Source organism: Bos javanicus, chromosome 1 (assembly GCF_032452875.1).
Source record: "Bos javanicus breed banteng chromosome 1, ARS-OSU_banteng_1.0, whole genome shotgun sequence".
Classification (NCBI taxonomy): Eukaryota; Metazoa; Chordata; class Mammalia; order Artiodactyla; family Bovidae; genus Bos; species Bos javanicus.
The window spans coordinates 121,950,182-121,974,734 of record NC_083868.1 but is presented as its reverse complement, the minus strand read 5'-3'; the positions used below and the strand labels follow the sequence as shown (position 1 = coordinate 121,974,734).

General features: G+C 37.3%; 1 protein-coding gene across 3 annotated transcripts in view; it reads right to left on the bottom strand.

The window, feature by feature from the left end:
• LOC133249118 (phospholipid scramblase 1-like) overlaps positions 1 to 24,553 on the bottom strand; it is a 46,845-nt gene that overhangs the window by 8,565 nt on the left and 13,727 nt on the right. For 2 of the 3 annotated variants that reach the window (XM_061419224.1, XM_061419225.1), the window contains exons 4-6: positions 15,244 to 15,464; positions 4,438 to 4,599; positions 1,532 to 1,693 (exon numbers count right to left, since the gene is read on the bottom strand). In XM_061419224.1, coding sequence (XP_061275208.1) covers positions 1,532 to 1,693; positions 4,438 to 4,599; positions 15,244 to 15,464 — 545 coding nt within the window. Of the gene's footprint in view, positions 1 to 1,094; positions 1,097 to 1,531; positions 1,694 to 4,437; positions 4,600 to 15,243; positions 15,465 to 24,553 lie in introns of all 3 variants that reach the window. The other variant, XM_061419226.1, reaches the window with a different exon arrangement.

The window sequence follows — 24,553 nt, the reverse complement described above, 5'->3', positions numbered from 1 at the left end:
GGTGGTTTTTACACTGCCGTCTTGAACCTCTTCTGCTATTTATTTGTAAAAACACATTTACATTCACAAATATAGTTAGCATTTTATTTGCTCTTGAGTATTATTGAACCTCAGATGATTATTCTCAGATTATGTCCCTTCTTCCTGAATTATCTCCTTTAGAAATGATCTATGTGTGTAAAAAATGTGCTTAAAAAAACTTATTTATTTTGCTCTTCTCCTTGAGATATTCTTGAAGAAAATTGAAATTGAGAGTTAAAATTGTTTTTTAAATCAGTACTTCTATTCTCTCTGGCTTCCACTCTTTCTATTAAGAAGGCAATTGTCAGTCTTTTGTTTGTAGTAGATTTTTCTTTTCTTTCTGGTTACTTATTTTTCTTTACTGTTTTGCTGTCTCACTGTGATTTATATAGGTGTTAATTTTTAATTATATTACTTAAGATATGTTGTCCTTTTTGTCCCACTGAATTCGTTTCTTCTGGAAATTTTTTTTAGCAGTTATTATTCCCTATCCTATCTTGAGACTCCTGACTTTCATATTTCCTTGTCTCTGTAGGTTATTATGAATAATTTCCTCAACTATATATGCCAGTTCACTAATTTTTTCCTTGGTTACATTTGATCTGCTATCTAATCTGTTTATTTTTTCCTTTCTCCAAATTACTTAATACTGTATGACACACTCCTGCATACTTCTGCCATTTCCTGTTATTTCATAATATTTGGAGAATGAAGATAGTTGCTGTTTTCATTTTCTCCTAAGACCCAATGAAATCAAGAATGACAAATTCTATTTAAATATTTCTACATATCTATGGTCTCCAAATGAGCAATGATTACCTTTTTCAATGAACTGTTTAAATAGTTCTTATTATAAAATTTTAAATTCTTGATGTATGTATGTGGTCAGTCGCTCAGTTGTGTCTGACTCTTTGCAACCCCATGGACCGTAGACTATCAGACTCCTCAGTCCATGGGATTTCCCAGGCAAGAATATTGGGGTGGGTTGCCATTTCCTCCTCCAGAGGATCTTGCTGACCCAGGGACTGAACTTGAGTTTCCTGAGTCTCCTGCACTGGCAAATGGATTCTTACCACTGAAAAAATAACAGTAAATTACACTGAATGAGACATTGTATTCTTATTTTCAGTGACTTATTCTTATTCTTAAATGGCAACCCACTCCAGTGTTCTTGCCTGGAGAATCCCAGGGACGGGGGAGCCTGGTGGGCTGCCATCTATGGGGTCGCACAGAGTCGGACACGACTGAAGTGACTTATCATAGCATAGCATTCTTATTTTTCATTAGGGCAAAGGAATTCAACTCTAATGATCACATTTCCAGGACATTCTAGCTTTTATTTCCTTTGCATCGTGAACACTCAATCCATGATGTACTTTGGGGACCTAGGACTAGACCAAAAGCACAGATTGCAATTGATCTAGGTGATTTGAGGAGAAATAACAGCAAAAGTATAGTGATAATCTCAGAAAATTAATGTGCAGTTAAAATAGAATGAAAATAGACTCACAATGAGGAAACTTGCTCCAAGCAACAATGCTTTTATTCTAACATCAAGATCAAATGGAAACTGGATTCCAAATTTATTGGTATTGGTAAAAAGTTCCCTCATAAATCCAATCCACTGATTTGAAATCTTACCAATAATCATTTCTTCATCCAGGGACAATAACTAAAATAGAAAAATATTTCTAATCTTAGATTAAAACCCCTGAAATAAAAACAACAGGCATTCCTACATCAATTTTAGTAATTACATATGACCCATATGAGTTATAATATAATAATAATGTACTCTGAAATAAAAAGAATATTCAATAGGATCAGAAGATAACCTCTAAAAACATGTATAGACAATGTCTACCTAAAGGAAAATTTTCAAATTGATTGGATACAAGTGATTTTATGTATACATGTGTATACATACATATATTATGTTTTATATATAATGCATATTATATAAAATTATATTAATATGTATAATTTGCTTAAATTTGATTGGAGAATCCATTTAATTGCAAAATGAAAACCACTAGCTTTTCAGCTCTTCTACACAGCTAACTCTTTCCTAAGAGATGCTAATTTTCTGAATCCCTCTGCAATTTCCTCATGTCCTTTTTTTCTTTACTCATTTAGACTCCCTAGAGTACAGCATCTCGTACCAACTAATGTTATTTCTCAACATAAGAGATACTCATGTAAATATAAAACAATACATCTGTGATAAATTCCACTGCTTATTTTGTAATGAATGCCAGAAGGGAAAGGAAGTGTGATATGATGGAGTATAATAGGGAGATAATAGGCAGACTGAAAGAACTGGAGGGACGGTTTTAGAGAAAACCTCTTAGGCAAAGCATCATTTGAGCTGAGATTTGGAGGATTGGTATGAACTAGTGACAGAGGAATAGGGAAAGTGAGAGCCTCCTAGAGAGGGTCAGCTATATGTTAAAAGGCTCTGATTTAGGAAGGAACATGGCTGGAGCAAAATGAGTGAAGGAGATAGTGGTAGAAAATGAGTAAGAAAAGAGAGGCATGGAGGACTCGGTCTGCCTAGCCTTGTAAGCTAAGGAAGTTGGGGAATAGAAATATGGAAGAGTTTTACATGATTATGTCAAACATCCAGTTTTTCCAGAACTCTGAACACATCTTTCCTTATTACACTCAGCAAAATAGCTTATCATTTCCATTGAGGAGAAAATAGGAGCAACTGGACAGGAACTTACTAAACTCACAGATACCAGCCTAGAAAGTTATTCTATCTGTACCAACACTCCCTGCTTCCTTTCTAGTGTGATGAATGGGCCATTTCTATGCCTGTTCAAGACCAGTTCCCTACATTCCCTTCCATACCAAGTAAGAGAAAAAGTTCATCAAGTATTCAGTTTATGTTGTTTCTCCACATTTTTCCTCCAATTTGGCTTCTTTCCTTTAAAATCAAAGCATACTAAGGAAACACCTTTGGTAAATATACCTCCCTGATCACTCTGTGCCCTGACCTAGTCAGGAACAGGTTTATGGTAATAGTGTTTATGAAGACAGGTCATATAGATGCAGAGTTAGTTTCTGTCTTATCTAAAGTTTTGGTATTTGTTTATAATAGACTTTTGCATTAATTTTAATGTTAAAAATATATTCAAATATCATTTATCTTAATTACCAGGTTTTTGGTACCACTTGTAATTTTTCACCTGAGATAAACATCTTATTTGCCACACCCTAGTCCTGCTCTATAACCAGCTGCTGCTTTACATGTCTCCTCTTTTTCATAACCAAAAGTATTAAAAGATTTGCCCACATTTGTGCACCAGATGACTTTCTCACAGAATCATTACCTCCCTTTCTTCTTCCTTACTCTTGGAGGTTACCTACAAGTGCCAACTATAAAATGGCTTTGTTTCAAATTTAGAAGGAATAGAAAGTATATTAATACCTTAGAGAAAGTTCTTAAGACAGTAGAATAAAGTAGAATTTACTGTACCATAATGTGAGATAAAACACTGGTATTATTAAAAAATGAGGCAAGGTAGCTTTACCTCCCAGAGTTTTAAGCACAGAACACCCTGTTCCACTGGTTTTCAACTTGAAATAGAAAAATAAGAGTCCTGTATGCTCATTTTATTAAATTTTCAAATAAAGCGTTATTATTATAATTAATTTTTAAGTATGCCTTCTTTAATCAGTGCATGCAAGTGCCAATCAGAATTAACATCACTAAAGTGAATTGACATAATTCTAGAGGAGGAAAAAACTCAGGTAGTATTTTAACTAGGTTGTGTCCAAATTTCTGATTATACATTTCAGATATTAAAACAAGCAAAAATATCCTTGATAAAAGGCTGACAAACAGTACTTTTTTCAAATAGAATATCTTATCATACCAAGATAATATTCTCTGTTGCTTAGGAATCTACAGATTTAAACAACCGTAGTGGGTTAGTTTTATTAACTATATTTAGTAGTTTACTTCCTAAATTATTATCCGAATATTGGCCATTTTCTGAGAAGTAAATCAGTAAGCACATAAAACATTAACAAAATTGTATCATAGCAATTTCAGAATTTTATAAAAATTAGCTTTAATATATTATTTATAATTAATACTGGATTATGTCATGATCTATTGAAATAAAGTTAATTTCATCTTTCAATATTTTCAAAGCTTCTTGTTTGATAGTTAAACACTTAAAATATAGATTAAAAGATGCCTTATAAGCTTCACAAACTGTACGCCTTAATTAAGCAAAAAAATTATGAATTAGAAATTCAATTTAAAAATTAGGCAAGTAGGTATAGTAATAATTGTAACATGTTTTAATTTTGTTTTAATCACAGTAATTAACTATCTGCATTAGAAAAGTATCAAATTATTAACTAATTTGAGCATGATATCCTAAAACATAATAAATTACTCACATTAAAATTTAGATCTTTGAGACAGCTAGAAACCACACATGGCCCTCTGATTTTCATTAAATTCTCCTTATTTTCATTTGTTATTTTAAACATTGGCAAAAATGGGTGATAGTATTGATAAACATATCCAATTATTTCTCCAGGAGGAGCCTCAACTTTTAGCTACAAAATATTAAAAAACATATAGTATTAACCAAATTAGATATATTTGATTTGTAAATAAGACTGTATTTACTTATATGCCACTTTTTACTTAAGTTTTTGTATATGTGAACAAAACTCTTGAGTTTTAGGCATGCCCTATATTTGGGACTGATGCAGAAATGAAAGGGCTTTCTTGGTGGTGGTATGGTAAAGAACCCGACTGCCAATGCAGGAGATGCAAGAGATGCAGGTTCAATCCCTGGGTCAGGAAGATCCCCTGGAGGAGGCCATGGCAATCCATTCCAGTATTCTTGCCTGGAGAATCCCATGGACAGAGGAACCTCATGAGCTAGGGTCCATAGGGTTGCAAGGAGTTGGACACGACTGAAGCAACTTAGCCCGCATGCATGGAAGTGAAAAAGAAGAATTTGGATGTTGAAATCCCTGAATTGAGATCTGATGCTGCTGCTCACTAACCACAGGAAATATGGACAGATCACTCACCTCTCTGAAATTAATTTTCCACTTGCAAAAAAGGGATGATAATAATAGTTGGTGCTTATGAGGATCATTTTTTAAATTTTTATGTCTATTAGATATGCCTTAAAAGCGCAAATCACACCAACACTGTTTATTATCCAATATGCCAAGAACTTTTGTACTTTTATGACAATAGAAATATGACTTCATTGAAGTTCTTTATGCTCATTGTGATTTAAAATTCAGTTCATTAAATCAACAGAAACTAGTTGAATAAATTATGGCATATCATCCATAAAATGGCTTATTATGCAACCATTTATGAGATTGAGGAAGTTCTATAAATACCGATATAATCTTCAAGTTAAAAAAATTGTAGAAAAATATCAACCGTGTTACAAACACACTTCAAATAGACACACACATATATATGTGAGTATATATATAGAGAGATATAGATATATAGATATATAAGCATAAGTACATTTCATGCAAAGATGGGCTCGATAAAGGACAGAAATGGTATGGACCTAACAGAAGCAGAAGATATCAAGAAGAGGTGGCAAGAATAGACAGAAGAACTGTACAAAAAAGAGCTTCACAGCCAAGATAATCACGATGGTGTGATCACTCACCTAGAGCCAGACATCCTGGAATGTGGGCCTTAGAAAGCATCACTACAAACAAAACTAGTGGAGTTGATGGAATTCCAGTTGAGCTATTTCAAATCTTGAAAGATGATGCTTTGAAAGTGCTGCACTCAATATGCCAGCAAATTTGGAAAACTCAGCAGTGGCCACAGGACTGGAAAAGGTCAGTTTTCTTTCCAATCCCAAAGAAAGGCAATGCCAAACAATGCTCAAAGATTCTTTCTACCGCTCAATTCCACTCATCTCACATGCTAGTAAAGAAATGCCCAAAATTCTCCAAGCCAGGCTTCAGCAATATGTGAACTGTGAACTTCCAGATGTTCAAGCTGGTTTTAGAAAAGGCAGAGGAACCAGAGATCAAATTGCCAACATCCACTGGATCATGGAAAAAGCAAGAGAGTTCCAGAAAAACATCTGTTTCTGCTTTATTGACTATGCCAAAGCCTTTGACTGTGTGGATCACAATAAACTGTGGAAAATTCTGAAAGAGATGGGAATACCAAACCACCTGACCTGCCTCTTGAGAAACCTATATGCAGGTCAGGAAGCAACAGTTAGAACTGGACATGAAACAACAGACTGGTTCCAAATAGGAAAAGGAGTACGTCAAGGCTGTATATTGTCACCCTGCTTATTTAACTTATATGCAGAATACATCATGAGAAACGCTGGGCTGGCAGAAGCACAAGCTGGAATCAAGATTGCTGGGAGAATTATCAATAACCTCAGATATGCATATGACACCACCTTATGGCAGAAAGTGAAGAGGAACTAAAAAGCCTCTTGTTGAAAGTGAAAGTGGAGAGTGAAAAGGTTGGCTTAAAGCTCAACATTCAGACAACTAAGATCATGGCATCTGGTCCCATCACTTCATGCGAAATAGATAGGAAAACAGTGGAAACAGTGTCAGACTTTATTTTTGGGGGCTCCAAAATCACTGCAGTTGGTGACTGCAGCCATGAAATTAAAAGACGCTTACTTCTTGGAAGGAAAGTTATGACTAACCTAGACAGCATGTTCAAAAGCAGAGACATTACTTTGCCAACAAAGGTCTGTCTAGTCAAGGCTATGGTTTTTCCAGTGGTCATGTATGGGGATGTGAGAGTTGGACAATGAAGAAAGCTGAGCACTGAAGAACTGATGCTTTTGAACTGTGGTGTTGGAGAAGACTCTTGAGAGTCCCTTGGACTTCAAGGAGATCCAACCAGTTCATCCTAAAGGAGTCAGTCCTGGGTGTTCATTGGAAGGACTGATGCTGAAGCTGAAACTGCAATACTTTGGCCACCTGATGCGAAGAGTTGACTCATTGGAAAAGACTGTGATGCTGGGAGGAATTGTGGGCAGGAGGAGAAGGGGACGACAGAGGATGAGATGGCTGGATGGCATCACTGACTCGATGTATATGAGTTTGAGGGAACTCTGGCAGTTGGTGATGGACAGGCAGGCCTGGAGAGCTGTGATTCATGGGGTCGCAAAGAGTTGGACAGACTGAGCGACTGAAATGAACTGAACTGATGCATCTATTCTACAAATATTCATAGAATAATTCTTTAACTCATAATAGCAGCTGCTTCTGAAGAGAATAAAGCAGACATGGTAACTGAGAGTTTGATAGACATTATTTTTTCTGAATATACTTCTGCTAACTTTCTTTCTTTCTTTCTCCCACCTTCTCTCTTTCTTCTTTCCTCTTTAACTTCCTCCTTTTTATATATACATATGTATTTATTATTCTTTCAAAAAATAAATGAAGACCTTAAGTGAAGATGGTGGTAGTGGTGATGCAGTGTATGAATCTTCTCAAAATCCTCATAGAAAGGACACAGTAAGTATGATTCCTAAACCAAACAAAACCACCGTGAAATTCTTTATCAAAGTAGATGGAAAAATTATGGCCTCACATCTCAAAATACAAGTAGATATAGTAAAACATATATCTATGGGAGAAGGCAATGGCACCCCACTCCAGTACTGTTGCCTGGAAAATCCTATGGATGGAGGAGCCTGGTAGGCTGCAGTTCATGGGGTCGCTAAGAATCAGACATGACTGAGCGACTTCACTTTCACTTTCCACTTTCATGCATTGGAGAAGGAAATGGCAACCCACTCCAGTGTTCTTGCCTGGAGAATCCCATGGACAGAGAAGCCTGGTAGACTGCAGTCCATGGGGTCGCACAGAGTCGGACACGACTGAAGCAACTTAGCAGCAGCATAGTAAAACAAGTGACAGTAGCAAGATAACTTCTGAGATCCAAAGAATCCTGATACCACTAACCAGTGTTCATCACAAAGAGAAACAGACCCCCCTCAGAAGATAAGTAGCCTGCAATTAAAATAAATAAATTTTAAAAAATAGAAAATAGTATAAACAGAGGGAGAAGCACTTTACAAACATATCTGGATAACTGTTGTCATGGGAGGTGTTTCATTTGGCAAGAATCAATAAGGAAAAAAAAAAAAAAATCTCAAAGGACCAGTCTGAGAAACATAACTGAAAATGGGATGCGACAGCACAGCCCCTACTGCCTCCATTGGCAGTACAAGAAGACGATGGGAGGACTCACTGGGGCTGATGTCTAGGCATAAGAACTTTTTACAATGTCATCCATCCAAGATTCCCTTTCATAACAGAGAGTAGAATAAAAACTGCATAAGACAGGAAGATCTAGGTTAAAGAAAGAGAAGTTCAGGTAAAGGTGGAAGAGGTGTAAAGAGAAGGTAAATCTCAAAAAGAACCAAGAAACCACATTCCTAACATTACACAATCAAACAGAAGGGAAATTCCTAGAATTCTACCCTCCTATTAGAATCTCTTAAAATGATTCTGAAGATAAATCTGGACATGACTCAACATCTGGAAAAAGGGAATGGCAGTGGTTGAGAGTTCCTTGATTTTTTGCGGCTTCTTATTTGAGGTCTGGCCCCAGTAAGTGCTGTATGAGGTTGTGAATACTTTTTAATAGAAGTTCCTATTTTAAGAAGGTAGGAGAAATTGTGGAAGAAATAATAAAAGATTAGAGGAAAAGAATCAAACAGGAAATGGACCAAAAAAGAGAAAACTAAACCAAAAGTAAAGTTCCTTAAGCTAAACATGAAAAAAGAAAGAAACACAAATTACTGCTGTTTCAAATGAAAAGGGAGCTATTAATACATAATCTGCAAACTTGAAAGTAAAGAATATATTAACAACTTTATGCCAATTAAAATTCAACAGCTTCTATAGACAAATCCTTTGAAAGAAACAAATTACAAAAATGGACTTAAGAAGAAAAAGAAAACCTGATTATCTCTCTATATATTAAACAAGTTTTGAATATAAGTTTAAAATCCTTCACACACCCACTATTACAGACTGAGATAGCTTTACTAAAGACCCTTATGGAAGAAAGTGGAGAAGAACTAAAGAGCCTCTTGATGAAGTTGAAAGAGAAGAGTGAAAAATTTGGCTTAAAGCTCAACATTCAGAAAACGAAGAACATGGCATCCGGTCCCATCACTTCATGGCAAATTGATGGGGAAACAGGGGAAACAGTGGCTGACTTTATTTTTCTGGGCTCCAAAATCACTGCAGATGGTGACTGCAGCCATGAAATTAAAAGACACTTATTTCTTGGAAGGAAAGTTATGACCAACCTAGACAGCATATTAAAAAACAGAGACATTATTTTGCCAACAAAGGTCCGTCTAGTCAAGGCTATGATTTTTCCAGTGATCATGTATGGATGTGAGAGTTGGACTGTGAAGAAAGCTGAGCGCCGAAGAATTGATGCTTTTGAACTGTGGTGTTGGAGAAGACTCTTGAGAGTCCCTTGGACTGCAAGGAGATCCAACCAGTCCACCCTAAAGGAGATCAGTCCTGTGTGTAAAGGAGATCATTGGAAGGACTGATGTTGAAGCTGAAACTCCAATACTTTGGCCACCTGATGTGGAGAGCTGACTCACTGGAAAAGACCCTGATGCTGGGAAAGATTGAGGGCAGGAGGACAAGGGGACAACAGAGGATGAGATGGTTGGATGGCATGACTGACTCGATGGACGTGAGTCTCAGTGAACTCCGGGAGTTGGTGATGGACAGGGGGGCCTGGTGTGCTGCGGTTCATGGGGTTGCAAAGAGTCGGACACAACTGAACAACTGAATTGAACTGAAAGAATATAATAAAATATTTAAATAAGATAATAATACAAATCCTACACAAGCTCTTTCAGAAAAGAATAAGGAATAGTTCCAAGTTTCCTTATGAAACCCACATTATCCTGATTCAGAAGCCACACAAAAACTTAAAGGAATAATACAGATATATACATCATATACATAAACACAAACTATTAGCAAAGTGAATCCAGAAATATATAAAAAGAATAACAAATGTGTACAAGTGGAATTTACCTCAAGAATGTCAAGTTGATTTAACATTTAAAAAGATCATTTGATGCAGTTTACATAGTCACAGATTAAAAGAGAAAAGTAATGTAATCAAATGAGTAGATATGGAAAAATATTTGACAAAATACAAAATTTATTTATGATATAAACTCATAAAACTAGGAATAAATGGGAGCTTCTTCAACCTAAGAAAATATATGAAACAAAGTTTTTTATATGTAAAAAAACTACAGAAGAATGTCATTCTTAATGATAAAGATTAGATCTTAAAAATCAGTACAAAAGGCAAGACTATCCATTCTTACATATGTTCAATATTAGTATTCTGATCTAGAAAGTTGACAATAATTAAATGTGACACTTATATATATACACATATAAGTAAAAAGCATACAGATAAGAAAAGCAGAAGTAAAACTTTATTTTCTTATTATGTAGTTGGAGAAAACCTTAAGGAATATATAAATTCCTGATAAAATTCATAAGTGATTTTTGGCTGTCAAAGGGTAAGGGATCAATAATCAAGGCTCAATTGTTTTTCTATATGTGAGCAACACAGATGAAATATTTAATTTGAATATATTTTTAATTGTATCTTCCTTGTAGCTCGAACCTCCCTGGTGGTTCAGCGGTTAAAGCATCTGCCTGGAATGCGGGAGACCCAGGTTCAGTCCCTGGGTCGGGGAGATCTCCTGGAGAAGGAAATGGCAACCCACTCCAATACTCTTGCCTGGAGAAACCCGTGGACGGAGGAGCCTGGTAGGCTACAGTCCATGGGGTCGCAAAGAGTCGGACATGACTGAGGGACTTCACTTCACTTCCTTGTAGCTCAGCTGGTAAAGAATCTGCCTGCTGTGTGGGAGACCTGGGTTCGATCCCTAGGTTGGGAATATCTCCTGGAGAAGGGAAAGGCTACCCACTCCAGTGTTCTGTCCTGGAGAATTCCATTGGCTTTATTGTCCATGGGCTCGCAAAGAGTCGGACACGACTGAGCGACTTTCACTTTCACTTAATTGTATCTAAAAACATGAAATACTTTCATTTAGCCCTAATAGGATATTTATAAGACTATGCACTGAAAATAACTACCAGGAGTTATTAAAGAAGACCTAAATCTAAGGAGAAATATACCATAGTCATGAAGCAAAGATACTGTATTAGTAAAAAAATCACTTCCTGAACTTCCCTGTTGGCATGGTGGATAAGAATCTGCCTGCCGATGTAGGGGAGACTGGTTCAGTCCCTCATCCAGGAAGATTCCACATGCTGTGGAGCAACTAAACCCGTGTGCCACAACTACAGAGCCCGCATGCTGCAACTACTGAAACCCATGAGTCCAGAGCCTGTGCTATGCAACAAGAGAAGCCACGGCAGTCAGATGCCCATGCACCACAACTAAAGAGCAGCCCTTACTCTGCGCAACTAGAGAAAGCCCACACACAGCAACTAAGATCCAGCACAACCAAAAATAAAAATAAATAAATAAGTAAAAGAAGTCATGCTCAGTGGCTCAGTTTTGTCCAACTCTTTGTGACCCTATGGACTGTACCCCTCCAGGCTCTTCTGTCCATGGAATGCTCCAGGCAAGAATACTGGAGTGGGTTGCACTGACTCAGGGATTGAAGTGTGCCTCCTGTACCTCCTTCATTCTTTACCATTGAGCCCACCTGGGGAGCTAAATAAACCACTATTTCCCAAAATTAACAAATAGATTCAATGCCATCCAAATCACTATCTTGGCATGAAGTTTCAAGTAATATAAAATAATAAAATATTCTTTTGAAACTTATATGAAAATAAAAGTACTTAACAGAATCAAACAATTAAAAAAAAAGCAAACCAAAATTAGAATGCTCATACTTGCTAGTGTTAAGACTTTAAAGCTAGGTACTCAGTACAATGTAGTATTGGCATAAGGGTACATATCTATATATACCTATATGTATAAGTGAAAGTGAAGTTGCTCAGTCTTGTCCAACTCTTTGCAAACCCATGGACTGTAGCCTACTAGGCTTCTCTGTCCATGGGATTTTCCGGGCAAGAGTACTGGAGTGGGTTGCCATTTCCTTCTCCAGGAGATCTTCCCAATCCAGGTGTTTAACCTGGGTCTTCTGTGTTGTAGGCAGATGCTTTACCATCTGAGCCACCAGTAAACCCTGGGAGATAGTGAAGGACAAGGAAGCCTGGCACGCGGCAGTCCATGGGGTCACAAAGAATTGAACACAACTTAGTAACTAAACAACAACAACAACAACAAATCAGTGGAACAGTGGAAGACAGCAGATTTCAGAAATAGGTACACGCATATATCGACAATTTATTTTCAAAGATATAAAAGACAATTCTATGGTAAGGGTAGTCTTTTTTCAAAACATGGTGTTCAAACAACTGGACATTAAATTAAAAAAAAAATCTCAGCTCTTCCCTCACAGGTACAAAAAATTAACTTCAAATGAAACTAGACCTAAATATATAATTTCTGGAAGAAATATAAGGAAGTCTTTGCTATTTTGTGATAGGCAAATTTTTTTTAGGTAAGTTCTTAAAGGCATGGACCATAAAAGAATATACATGATAAATTAGATTTTATCAAAATTGAAACCCTCCTTTTTTCCAAGGATGATAAAATGAAAAGCCAAGCCATAATCCTGGGCACAATATTGGCAATACACATATCTGAGAAAAGGCTTGTATTCAGACTATCTAAAGAATGCTTATAACTCAGTAAGATGAATTGGCTTGTTTTAGGAAGGGCAAAAGATTTAAATACTATATAAAGATATTCAGTAGCTAATAAATACACACAGGGAAATGCAATATTGAGAGTAGTATAGAGGTTCCTTAGCAAACTAAAAACAGCTACCCTATGACCTTTCAGTTCCACTCCTGGGCATACATCTGGAGATAAACATTATCCAAAAGGATACATATACCCCAGTGTTCATTGTAGCACTCTTTACAATAGCCAAGACATGGAAGCAACCTAAATGCCCATAGACAGAGGAATGGATAAAGAAGATGTGGTACATATATACAATGGAATATTGCTCAGGCATTAAAAAGAATGAAATAATGCCATTTGCAGTAACATGGATGGTCCTAGAGAGTGTCACATTGAGTGAAGTCAGAGAAAGAGAAAATCTTATGACACTCCTTATATGTGGAATCTAAAAAGAAATGATATCAATGAACTTACAAAACAGAAAGAGACTCATAGACTTAGAAAACAACTTATGGTTGCCAGGGGGAAGGGATAGTTAGTATTTTGGGAAGATCATGTACACACTGCTGCTGCTGCTGCTGCTATTAAGTTGCTTCAGTCGTGCCCGACTCTGTGCGACCCCACAGACAGCAGCCCACCAGGCTCCTCTGTCCCTGGGATTTTCAAGGCAAGAATACTGGAGTGGGTTGCCATTTCCTCCTCCAATGCATACATGCATGCTAAATCGCTTCAGTCATGTCCAACTCTGTGCAACCCTATGGACAGCAGCACACCAGGCTCTTCTGTCCAGGAAATTCTCTAGGCAAGAATACTGGAGTGGCTTGCCATTTCCTTCTCCACATATACACATTCAGTTCAGTTCAGTTCAGTCACTCAGTCGTGTCCGACTCTTTGCGACCCCATGAATTGCAGCATGCCAGGCCTCCCTGTCCCTCACCAACTCCCGGAGTTCATTCAGACTCACATCCATTGAATCAGTGATGCCATCCAGCCATCTCATCCTCTGTTGTCCCCTTCTCCTCCTGTCCCCAATCCCTCCAACCATCAGAGTCTTTTCCAATCAGTCAACTCTTCACATGAGGGGGCCAAAGTACTGGAGTTTCAGCTTTAGCATCAGTCCTTCCAAAGAAATCCCAGGGCTGATCTCCTTCAGAATGGACTGGTTGGATCTCCTTGCAGTCCAAGGGGCTCTCAAGAGTCTTCCCCAACATCACAGTTCAAAAGCATCAATTCTTTGGCACTCAGCCTTCTTCACAGTCCAACTCTCACATCCATACATGACCACAGGAAAAATCATAGCCTTGACTAGACAGACCTTTGTTGGCAAAGTAATGTCTCTGCTTTTGAATATGCTATCTAGGTTGGTCATAACTTTCCTTCCAAGGAGTAAGCGTCTTTTAATTTCATGGCTGCAGTCACCAACTGCAGTGATTTTGGAGCCCAAAAAATAAACTCTGACACTGTTTCCACTGTTTCCCCATCTATTTCCCATGAAGAAAATATGACCAGATGTCATGATCTTAGTTGTCTGAATGTTGAGCTTTAAGCCAACTTTTTCACTGTCCACTTTCACTTTCATCAAGAGGCTTTTTAGTTCCTCTTCACTTTCTGCCATAAGGGTGGTGTCATCTGCATATCTGAGGTTATTGATAATTCTCCCGGCAATCTTGATTCCAGCCTGTGTTTCTTCCACAGCGTTTCTCATGATGTACTCTGCATATAAGTTAAATAAGCAGGGTGACAATATACAGTCTTGACATACTCCTTTTCCTATTTGTAACCAGTCTGTTGTTCCATGTCCAGTTCTAACTGTTGCTTCCTGACCTGCATATAGGTTTCTCAAGAGGCAGGTCAGGTGGTCTGGTATTCCTATCTCTTTCGGAATTTTCCACAGTTTATTGTGATCCATGCAGTCAAAGGCTTTTGCATAGTCAATAAAGCAGAAATAGATGTTTTGCACACTGCTATATTTTAAATGGGTAACCAAAAAGGGCCTATTGCATAGCACATGAAATTCTGCTCAATGTTATATGCTAGCCTGGATGGGAAAGAGGTTTAGGGGAGAATAGATACATGTACATAAATGGCTGAGTCCCTTCACTGTTTACCTTAAACTACCATAACATTGTTTATCGGCTATACTCCAATAGAAAATAAGATATTTAAAGTTCGGAAAAAAAGTCACAATGATATTTTACAATAGAAAACTTCTAAAAATCTAAATTTCTTTTAACTTTCATTGCCAGAAAAATATTTACAATGTTACACATGGGTCTTATTCTGAAAGTATGAGATATTATTTAATTCTCTCTCTGACATATTTCATCCCAGACTATTCTTAATTTTAACATACTGCCCAGTGTTGAGGCTTTTTTGAAGGAACTCAAATACATTCGAATCACATTGTAGAAATAATATTTACTGACCTTTTGTAGGCAGCAGTTACTCCAGCAACAGCTCCATCTTAGAGCTTTATGCAGAGTAATGACATCACATCCTACATTATCATAAATTGTCATGGTAAAAGGCCTTGAAGGTCCACAGAAGTGTCTGATGAAACAATTACTTTTCTCTTCTGCAAAGTAAAGTCTTTGTCCTTGATTATTCATGACATCATATGTTTTATTAGTTTCAAAAGGACTGAATACTAAAGAATGAAATAAAATGATGATTATGAATAATACTGATATGATTTGTATAAACTGCATACCAAATTATGTTCAAATACAAATAAGTTGCATAATGTTGAGTAAGAAGCCCCTTGGTTTTGTTTCCCCATATAGAAAAATAAAAGAGACGGTAGCTGTTCTCTGGTTCCTTTTATGCTAAAATTCCATGCACAGCATTTCATTTTTGAAGTTCAGAGAAATTAACCTGTAACTATAGGGTTTTGATCTGATCTGATAGGTTTTGAGTTACTTTAAAAAAATTGCTCCTCTCCAGTTTTCCTTCCTATAGGTCATGAAAATGGCTTTATTAGTCGTCAATCTGGCTAATAGAAACCAAGCAAAAATATTTCACTTGAATTAGGGGAGACAGTGAGCACTCTCATATATTGTCCACATAAGATAATGAATTCACCTTTTTTTTTTTTTTTTTGCAAGAAAATGGAAATATTATCTTCGTCCTAATAATCTTACTCCTATGATCACACAAAAATTTCTAAAATTTTAAAAATTGCTCTCTGTACTAAATATTCACTACTACACAACTTAGAAAAAATAAAATGGAAGCAAAGTAAATATTTAACAACAAAAGGTAATATGTATTATCCCTTCCTGAGAATTATTGGGTAACTATTTAAAATGCTGGGTTACACTATGGTAACTGCAAAACAATAACTTTTAATAGATATACACTCAGAAAAGAAAAAGAAACTCCAAACACAATACTAAAGATAGTCATCAAAGCACAAGAGAACAAAAGAGAAAATGAAGAAAAAGATCTACAAATCCAAGACAATTGAAAGAATGTCATTAGGAACATATTCATCAATGATTACCTTAAGTGTAAGCGGACTGAATGCTCCAACAAAAAACCTAGACTGGCTGAATGGATACAAAACCAGGAGGACTCATACATTTTCTACCTAAAAATGACTCCTTTCAGATGTAGAGACACATACAGATTGAAAGTGAGGGGATGGAAAAAAGTAGTCCACAGAAATAGAAATCAAACGAATTCTGAAATAGCAATCAATACTTATATCAGACAAAATAGACTTTAAACACTGTTAGAAGAGACAAAGAAGGATGATACATAATAATCAAGGGATCAATTCAAGAAGAAAATATTGTAAATATGCATGCACCCAACATAGAAGTACCTCAATATATAAGGCAAATATTAACAGACATAAAAGGAGAAATGAACAGTTACAACATAATAATTTGGGGAACTTTAGCATCCCACTTACATCAATGAACAGATCATCCAGATAGAAAAATCAGTAAAAAACAGAGGCCTTAAATGACACACTAGACCAGACAGATCTAACTGAGCATTTCAGCATTCTGCTGCCAAAAGCAGCAGAATACACATTGTTTTCAAGTGCACGTGGAGCATTATCCGGGGTAAATCACAAGATGGGCCACAAAGCAAGGCTTCATAAATTCAAGAAAATTGAAATCATATGAAGCATCTTTTTCTTCCACAACAATATGAGGCTAGAAATCAACTACAAGAGAAAAAGAGAAAAAAAAAAAAGGGCAAAAAAGACAAATCCATGGAGGCTAAATGATATAGTACTAAACATTCAATGGATTATTGAAGAAATCAAAGAGGAAATTTAAAAAATACCTAGCGATAAATGAAAACACAACAATCCAAACCTATGGGATGCAACAAAAGTATTTCTGAAAGACCAGTTTATAACTTTAAAATCTTACCTAAGGAAATGAGAAAAATCTCAAATAAACAACCTAATATTATGCCTAAAGCAACTAGAGAAAGAATAACAAACAAAACCCAAAGTTAGTTTAAGGAAAGGAATCATAAATATAAGAGCAGAAATAGAAGAGATTGAAGGGCAACAGAAAAAAAATCACTGAAACTAAAAGCTGGTTCTTAAAAAAGATAAAATTGGTACACCTTTAACCAGACTCATCAAAAAAAAAAGGCCCAAATCAGTAAAATCAGAAATGAATAAGAAGTTACAGCCTAAACCACCGAAATACAAAGGATTAGAAAAGACTAGTATAAGTAACTATATGCCAATAAAACAGATACTGTAGGAGAAATGAACAAATTCTGAGAAAGATACAATCTCAGACTGAACCAAGAAGGAATAGAAAATATTGAATCAGTAATTTAAAAAATCCCAACAAACAAAATTCAAGACCAGATGGCTTCACAGGTGAATTCTACCAAACATTTAGAGAAGATTTAACTAATTCTGAAATTAATTTAAAAAAACTGCAGAGAAATGAACACTTTTGAAACCACTCTAAAAGGCCACAATCACCCTGATACCAAAGATATCGCACACACACACACAAAATTACAGGTATCACTGATGAATATAGATGCAAAATCATCAATAAAATACTAGCAAACTGATTGCAACAATACATTAAGAGGATCATACACCATAAACACGTGGGTTTTACCCCAAGTTTGCAATGATTTTTCAATATCTGCAGCTCGTTAAGTGTGATACACCACATTAATAAGTTGAAAAATAAAACTCACACCATCATCTCAATAGAGGCAGAAAATGCTTTTAATAAAATTAAATATCCATTTATTATAAAAATTTTTCAGAAAGTGGGAATAAAGGGAATATGAAAGTGAAAGTGTTAGTTGCTAAGTGATGTCCAACTCTTTGTGACCTATGGACTGTAGCCTGCTAGGATCCTCTGTTCATGGAATTCACAGGGAAAGAATACTGGAGTGGGTAGCTATTCCCTTCTCCAGGGATCTTCCTGATCCAGAGATATAAACTGGGTATTGAGAGGGTAACAGGCAGGAAGGCCAGGGGTCTCCAAAAGGAGGAAATAGCCTGCAAGTGTCAGACATTTTTATCTCTCTTATGCAGCAAGAGGAAACAAACTAGCAATATTTTTTCCTTCTCTATACAAATTTAAAAGGAGGTTTCTCTTAAAATACTGTGTTGTCATAATGACACCTGATTTCACCTGAAGTTAACTATTCTCAAATCTAGAGATAACCAATGTATTTCTCTTATGGAAATGTTTATCTTCAGTACAGTTCACTTCAGTCACTCAGTCGTGTCCGAGTCTTTGCGACCCCATGAATCGCAGCACGCCAGGCCTACCTGTCCATCACCAACTCCCAGAGTTCACTCAGACTCACGTCCATCGAGTCAGTGATGCCATCCAGCCATCTCATCCTCTGTTGTCCCTTCTCCTCTGCCCCCAATCCCTCCCAGCATCAGTCTTTTCCAATGAGTCAACTCTTCGCATGAAGGGGGCAAAGTACTGGAGTTTCAGCTTTAGCATCAGTCCTTCCAAAGAAATCCCAGGGCCGATCTCCTTCAGAATGGACTGGTTGGATCTCCTGACAGTTCAAAGGACTCTCAAGAGTCTTCTCCAACACCACAGTTCAAAAGCACCAATTCTTTGGCACTCAGCCTTCTTCACAGTCCAATTCTCACATCCATACATGACCACAGGAAAAACCATAGCCTTGACTAGACGAACCTCTCTGCTTTTGAACATGCTATCTAGGTTGGTCATAACTTTCCTTCCAAGGAGTAAGCGTCTTTTAATTTCATGGCTGCAGTCACCATCTGCAGTGATTTTGGAGCCCGAAAAATAAAGTCTGACACTGTTTCCACTGTTTCCCCATCTATTTCCCATGAAGTTATGGGACTAGATGCCATGATCTTCATTTTCTGAATGTAGAGCTTTAAGCCAACTTTTTCACTCTCCACTTTCACTTTCAACAAGAGGCTTTTGAGTTCCTCTTCACTTTCTGCCATAAGGCTGGTGTCATCTGCATATCTAGGTTATTGATATTTCCCCTGGCAATCTTGATTCCAGCTTGTGTTACTTCCAGTCCAGCGTTTCTCATGATGTACTCTGCATATAAGTTAAATAAGCAGGGTGACAATATACAGCCTTGACTTGCTCCTTTCCTATTTGGAACCAGTCTGTTGTTCCATGTCCAGTTCTAACTGTTGCTTCCTGACCTCCATACAGATTTCTCAAGAGGCAGGTCGGGTGGTCTGGTATTTCCATCTCTTTCAGAATTTTCCACAGTTTATTGTGATCCACACAGTCAAAGGCTTTGGCATAGTCAATAAAGCAGAAATAGATGTTTTCCTGGAACTCTCTTGCTTTTTCCATGATCCAGCAGATGTTGGCAATTTGATCTCTGGTTCCCCTGCCTTTTCTAAACCATCTTGAACATCAGGAAGTTCACGGTTCACATATTGCTGAAGCCTGGCTTGGAGAATTTTGAGCATTACTTTACTAGAATGTGAGATGAGTGCAATCGTGCAGTAGTTTGAGCATTCTTTGGCATTGCCTTTCTTTGGGATTGCAATGAAAACTGACCTTTTCCAGTCCTGTGGCAACTGCTGAGTTTTTCAAATTTGTTGGCATATTGAGTGCAGCACCTTCACAGCATCATCTTTCAGGATTTGAAGTAGCTCAACTGGAATTCCATCACTTCCACTAGCTTTGTTCGTAGTGATGCTTTCTAAGGCCCTCATTCCAGGATGTCTGGCTCTAGGTGAGTGATCACACCATCGTGATTATCTGGGTCGTGAAGATCTTTTTTGTACAGTTCTTCTGTGTGTTCTTGCCACCTCTTCTTAATATCGTCTGCTTCTGTTAGATCCCTACCATTTCTGTCCTTTATCGAGCCCATCTTGGCATGAAATGTTCCCTTGGTATCTCTAATTTTCCTGAAGAGATCTCTAGTCTTTCCCATTCTGTTGTTTTCCTCTTTTTATTTGCATTGATCACTGAGGAAGGCTTTCTTATCTCTTCTTGCTATTCTTTGGAACTCTGCATTCAGATGTTTATATCTTTCCTTTTCTACTTTGCTTTTCACCTCTCTTCTTTTCACAGCTATTTGTAAGGCCTCCCAAGACAGCCATTTTGATTTTTTGCATTTCTTTTCCATGGGGATGGTCTTGATCCCTGTCTCCTGTACAATGTCATGAACCTCCATCCATAGTTCATCAGGCACTCTATCTATCAGATCTAGTCCCTTAAATCTATTTCTCACTTCCACTGTATAATATAAGGGATTTGATTTAGGTCATACTTGAATGCTCTAGTGGTTTTCCCCACTTTCTTCAATTTAAGTCTGAATTTGGTAATAAGGAGTTCATGATCTGAGCCACAGTCAGCTCCTGGTCTTGTTTTTCTTGACTGTATAAAGCTTCTACATCTTTGGCTGCAAAGCATATAATCAATCTGATTTCAGTGTTGACCATCTGGTGATGTCCATGTGTAGAGTCTTCTCTTGTGTTATTGGAAGAGGCTTGTTCGCTATGATGAGTGCATTTTCTTGGCAAAACTCTATTAGTCTTTGCCCTGCTTCATTCCATATTCCAAGGCCAAGTTTTCCTGTTACTCCAGGTGTTTCTTGACTTCCTACTTTTGCATTCCAGTCCACTATAATTAAAGGACATCTTTTTTGGGTGTTAGTTCTAAAAGGTTTTGTAGGTCTTCATACAACCGTTCAACTTCAGCTTCTTCAGCATTACTGGTTGGGGCATAGACTTGGATTACTGTGATATTGAGTGGTTTGCCTTCAAAATGAACAGAGATCATTCTGTTGTTTTTTAGATTGCATCCAAGTACTGCATTTCGGACTCTTTTGTTGATCATGATGGCTACTCCATTTCTTCTGAGGGATTCCTGCCCACAGTAGTAGATATAATGGTCATCTGAGTTAAATTCACCCTTTCCAGTCCATTTTAGTTCACTGATTCCTAGAATGTTGACATTCACTCTTGCCATGTCTTGTTTGACCACTTCCAATTTGCCTTGATTCATGGACCTGACATTCCAGGTTCCTATGCAATATTGCTCTGTACAGCATCGGACCTTGCTTCTATCACCAGTCACATCTGCAACTGGGTATTGTTTTTGCTTTGTCTCCATCCCTTCATTCTTTCTGGAGTTATTTCTCCACTGATCTCCACTAGCACGTTGGGCACCTACTGACCTGGGGAGTTCCTCTTTCAGTATCCTATCATTTTGCCATTTCATACTGTTCATGGGGTTCTCAAGGCAAGAATACTGAAGTGGTTTGCCATTCCCTTCTCCAATGGACCACATTCTGTCAGATCTCTCCACCATGACCCGCCCATCTTGGGTTGCCCCACGGCCATGGCTTAGTTTCATTCAGTTAGACAATGCTATGGTCCTAGTGTGATTAGATTGACTAGTTTTCTGTGAGTATGGTTTCAGTGTGTCTACCCTCTGATGCCCTCTTGCAACACCTACCATCTTACTTAGATTTCTCTTACCTTGGGCGTGGGGTATCTCTTCACAGCTGCTCCAGCAAAGCGCAGCCACTGCTCCTTACCTTGTACGAGGGGTATCTCCTCACTGCCACCCTTCCTGACCTTCAAAGTGGGATAGCTCCGCTAAAGCAGAGACATTACTTTGCCAACAAAGGTCTGTCTAGTCAAGGCTACGGTTTTTCCAGTGGTCATGTATGGATGCGAGAGTTGGACTGTGAAGAAGGCTGAGTGCTGAAGAATTGATGCTTTTGAACTGTGGTGTTGGAGAAGACTCTTGAGAGTCCCTTGGACTGCAAAGAGATCCAACCAGTCCATTCTGAAGATCAGCTCTGGGATTTCTTTGGAAGGAGTGGTGCTAAAGCTGAAACTCCAGTACTTTGGCCCCCTCATGCGAAGAGTTGACTCATTGGAAAAGACTCTGATGCTGGGAGGGATTGGGGGCAGGAGGAGAAGGGGACGACAGAGGATGAGATGGCTGGATGGCATCACTGACTCAATGCACATGAGTCTGAGTGAACTCCGGGAGTAGGTGATGGACAGGGAGGCCTGGTGTGCTGCGATTCATGGGGTCGCAAAGAGTTGGACATGACTGAGCGACTGAACTGAACTGAACTGATGCTGATGTACTATGCATTTACCCCAAACTCTGTCTTCAAGTCGGTTCCACCTCTTGGCTCAGAACCTACTTGACAAACCAGAACGTTATACTCAGATATTGTCCCCCTAATCTATGTAAACGAAGCTATTTGTATGGTGATCTGTCCTTCTTCAAGATTCAGGATAATCATTTTATTGCCCAGGATAAATCATTTGGTGCCAAGATTATCCCAAAATGCATCTTATGTGTGAGGAGCCTGGTGCCATTCTGTGTTTTAAGACATTCTTTTCTTTCATTACAGACTGCTATTGACTATATAACATCCAGCTAAAGACTAGCAGGGGGGTACTCTTTCTGCCCCCTTCTGATGCCTATGTCAGAAGCTTTCTCTATTTCCTTTATACTTTAATAAAACTTTATTACTTTTAATAAAACTTTTTTAAAATAAAACTTGTATTACACAAAAGCTCTGAGCGATCAAGCCTCATCTCTGGCCCCAGATGGAATTCTTCTCCTCCAGGGACCAAGAATCCCGTCGTCGTTTTTTGTTCAACAACAACCTTTCAGTATCCGGGATAAATGCCATATGTGACAAATCCACAGCTACCACCATAATCAATGGTGAAGAGGTGAAAACATTTCCTCTAAGATTAGGAACAAGACAAGAATGCACTCTCATAACTTTCATTCAACATATTTATGAGGTCCTAGCTATGACAACCACAGAAGAATAAGAAATAAAAGGAATCCAAACTGGAAAAGAAGAAGTAAAACTATCACTGTTTGCTGAAAACATGATGAGAAAACATAGGGAAAATTCTAAGAAAGCTACCAGAAAATTATTAGAGCTCACAAAGAATTTTTTGACATTGCAGAATACAAAATTTATTTACAGACATCTTTTGCATTTCTGTACACTAACAATAAAAGATCAGACAGAGAATTTAAGGAAATTATCCCATTTATTGTAGCATCAGAAAGAATAAAATACCTAGGCATATACATTGTACATACATATACAAAAAAAACTGTAGTCTGAAAACTAGGATGCTGATGAAGGGAATGAAGATGACACAAACAGACGGAAATATATACAGTGGTTTTGTATTGGAAGAATCAATATTGTTAAAATGACTATACTACAAATTCAGTGCAATCCCTATCAAATACCAAAGGCATTTATTTTTCCACAAAACTAGAACAAAAATAAAATCTCAAAATTTGTATGAAAACAAAAATTACCTAGAATAACTAAAACAATTTTGAGAAAGAAGAATGGAGTTGGAGGAATCAAACTCCCTGATTTCAAACTATACTGCAAAGCTATTGTATTCAAAGCAGTGTAGCACAAAAACAGACATATACATCAATGCAACAGGATGGAAAGCCCAGAAATAAACTGACAGTCAGTTAATCTATAACAAATAAGGTAAGAATATACAGTGGAAAAAAAGACAGTATTTTCAATAAATGACATTGATAAAACTGAACAGCTATATGTAAAGGAATGAAATTAAAATATTCTCTAACACCATATACAAAAATAAACTCAAAATAGATTAAAGACCTAAATGTAAGATTGGATACTATAAAACTCCTAGAGGAAAACATAGGCCAAACCCTCTTTGACATAAATTGTAGCAAGAATTTTTTGTATCTGCCTTCTTCACAGCTAAGGAAACCATAAGCAAAATAGAAAGACAACCTAAGGACTGAGAGAAAATATTTGCAAAGGATGCTACTGACAAGGGATTAAATTTCCAAAATATATGAATGGCTTACACAGCTAAATGTCAAAAAGAACACAACTCAGTTAAAAAAGGGGGTGAAGATCTAAATAATCATTTCTCTGAAAGAGACATACAGATAGCTAATAGGCATATGAAAAGATGTTCAATATCACTAATTATTAGAGAAATGCGAACAGAACTACAATGAGGTGTCATCTCACACCTGTCAGAATGGCAAGCATTCAAACATCTATAAATGATAAATCCTGGAAAAGGTGTGGAAAAGAGAAACCCTCTTACACTATTGGTCAGGGTGTAAATTGGTAGAGCCACTATGGAGACATTATGTTGGTTCCTTATAAAGCTAAAAATAGAGTTACTATATGATCTTGCAGTTCCACTCCTGGGCATATATCTGTAGAGAACTCAGCATCACTAATTATTAGAGAGATGTAAATCAA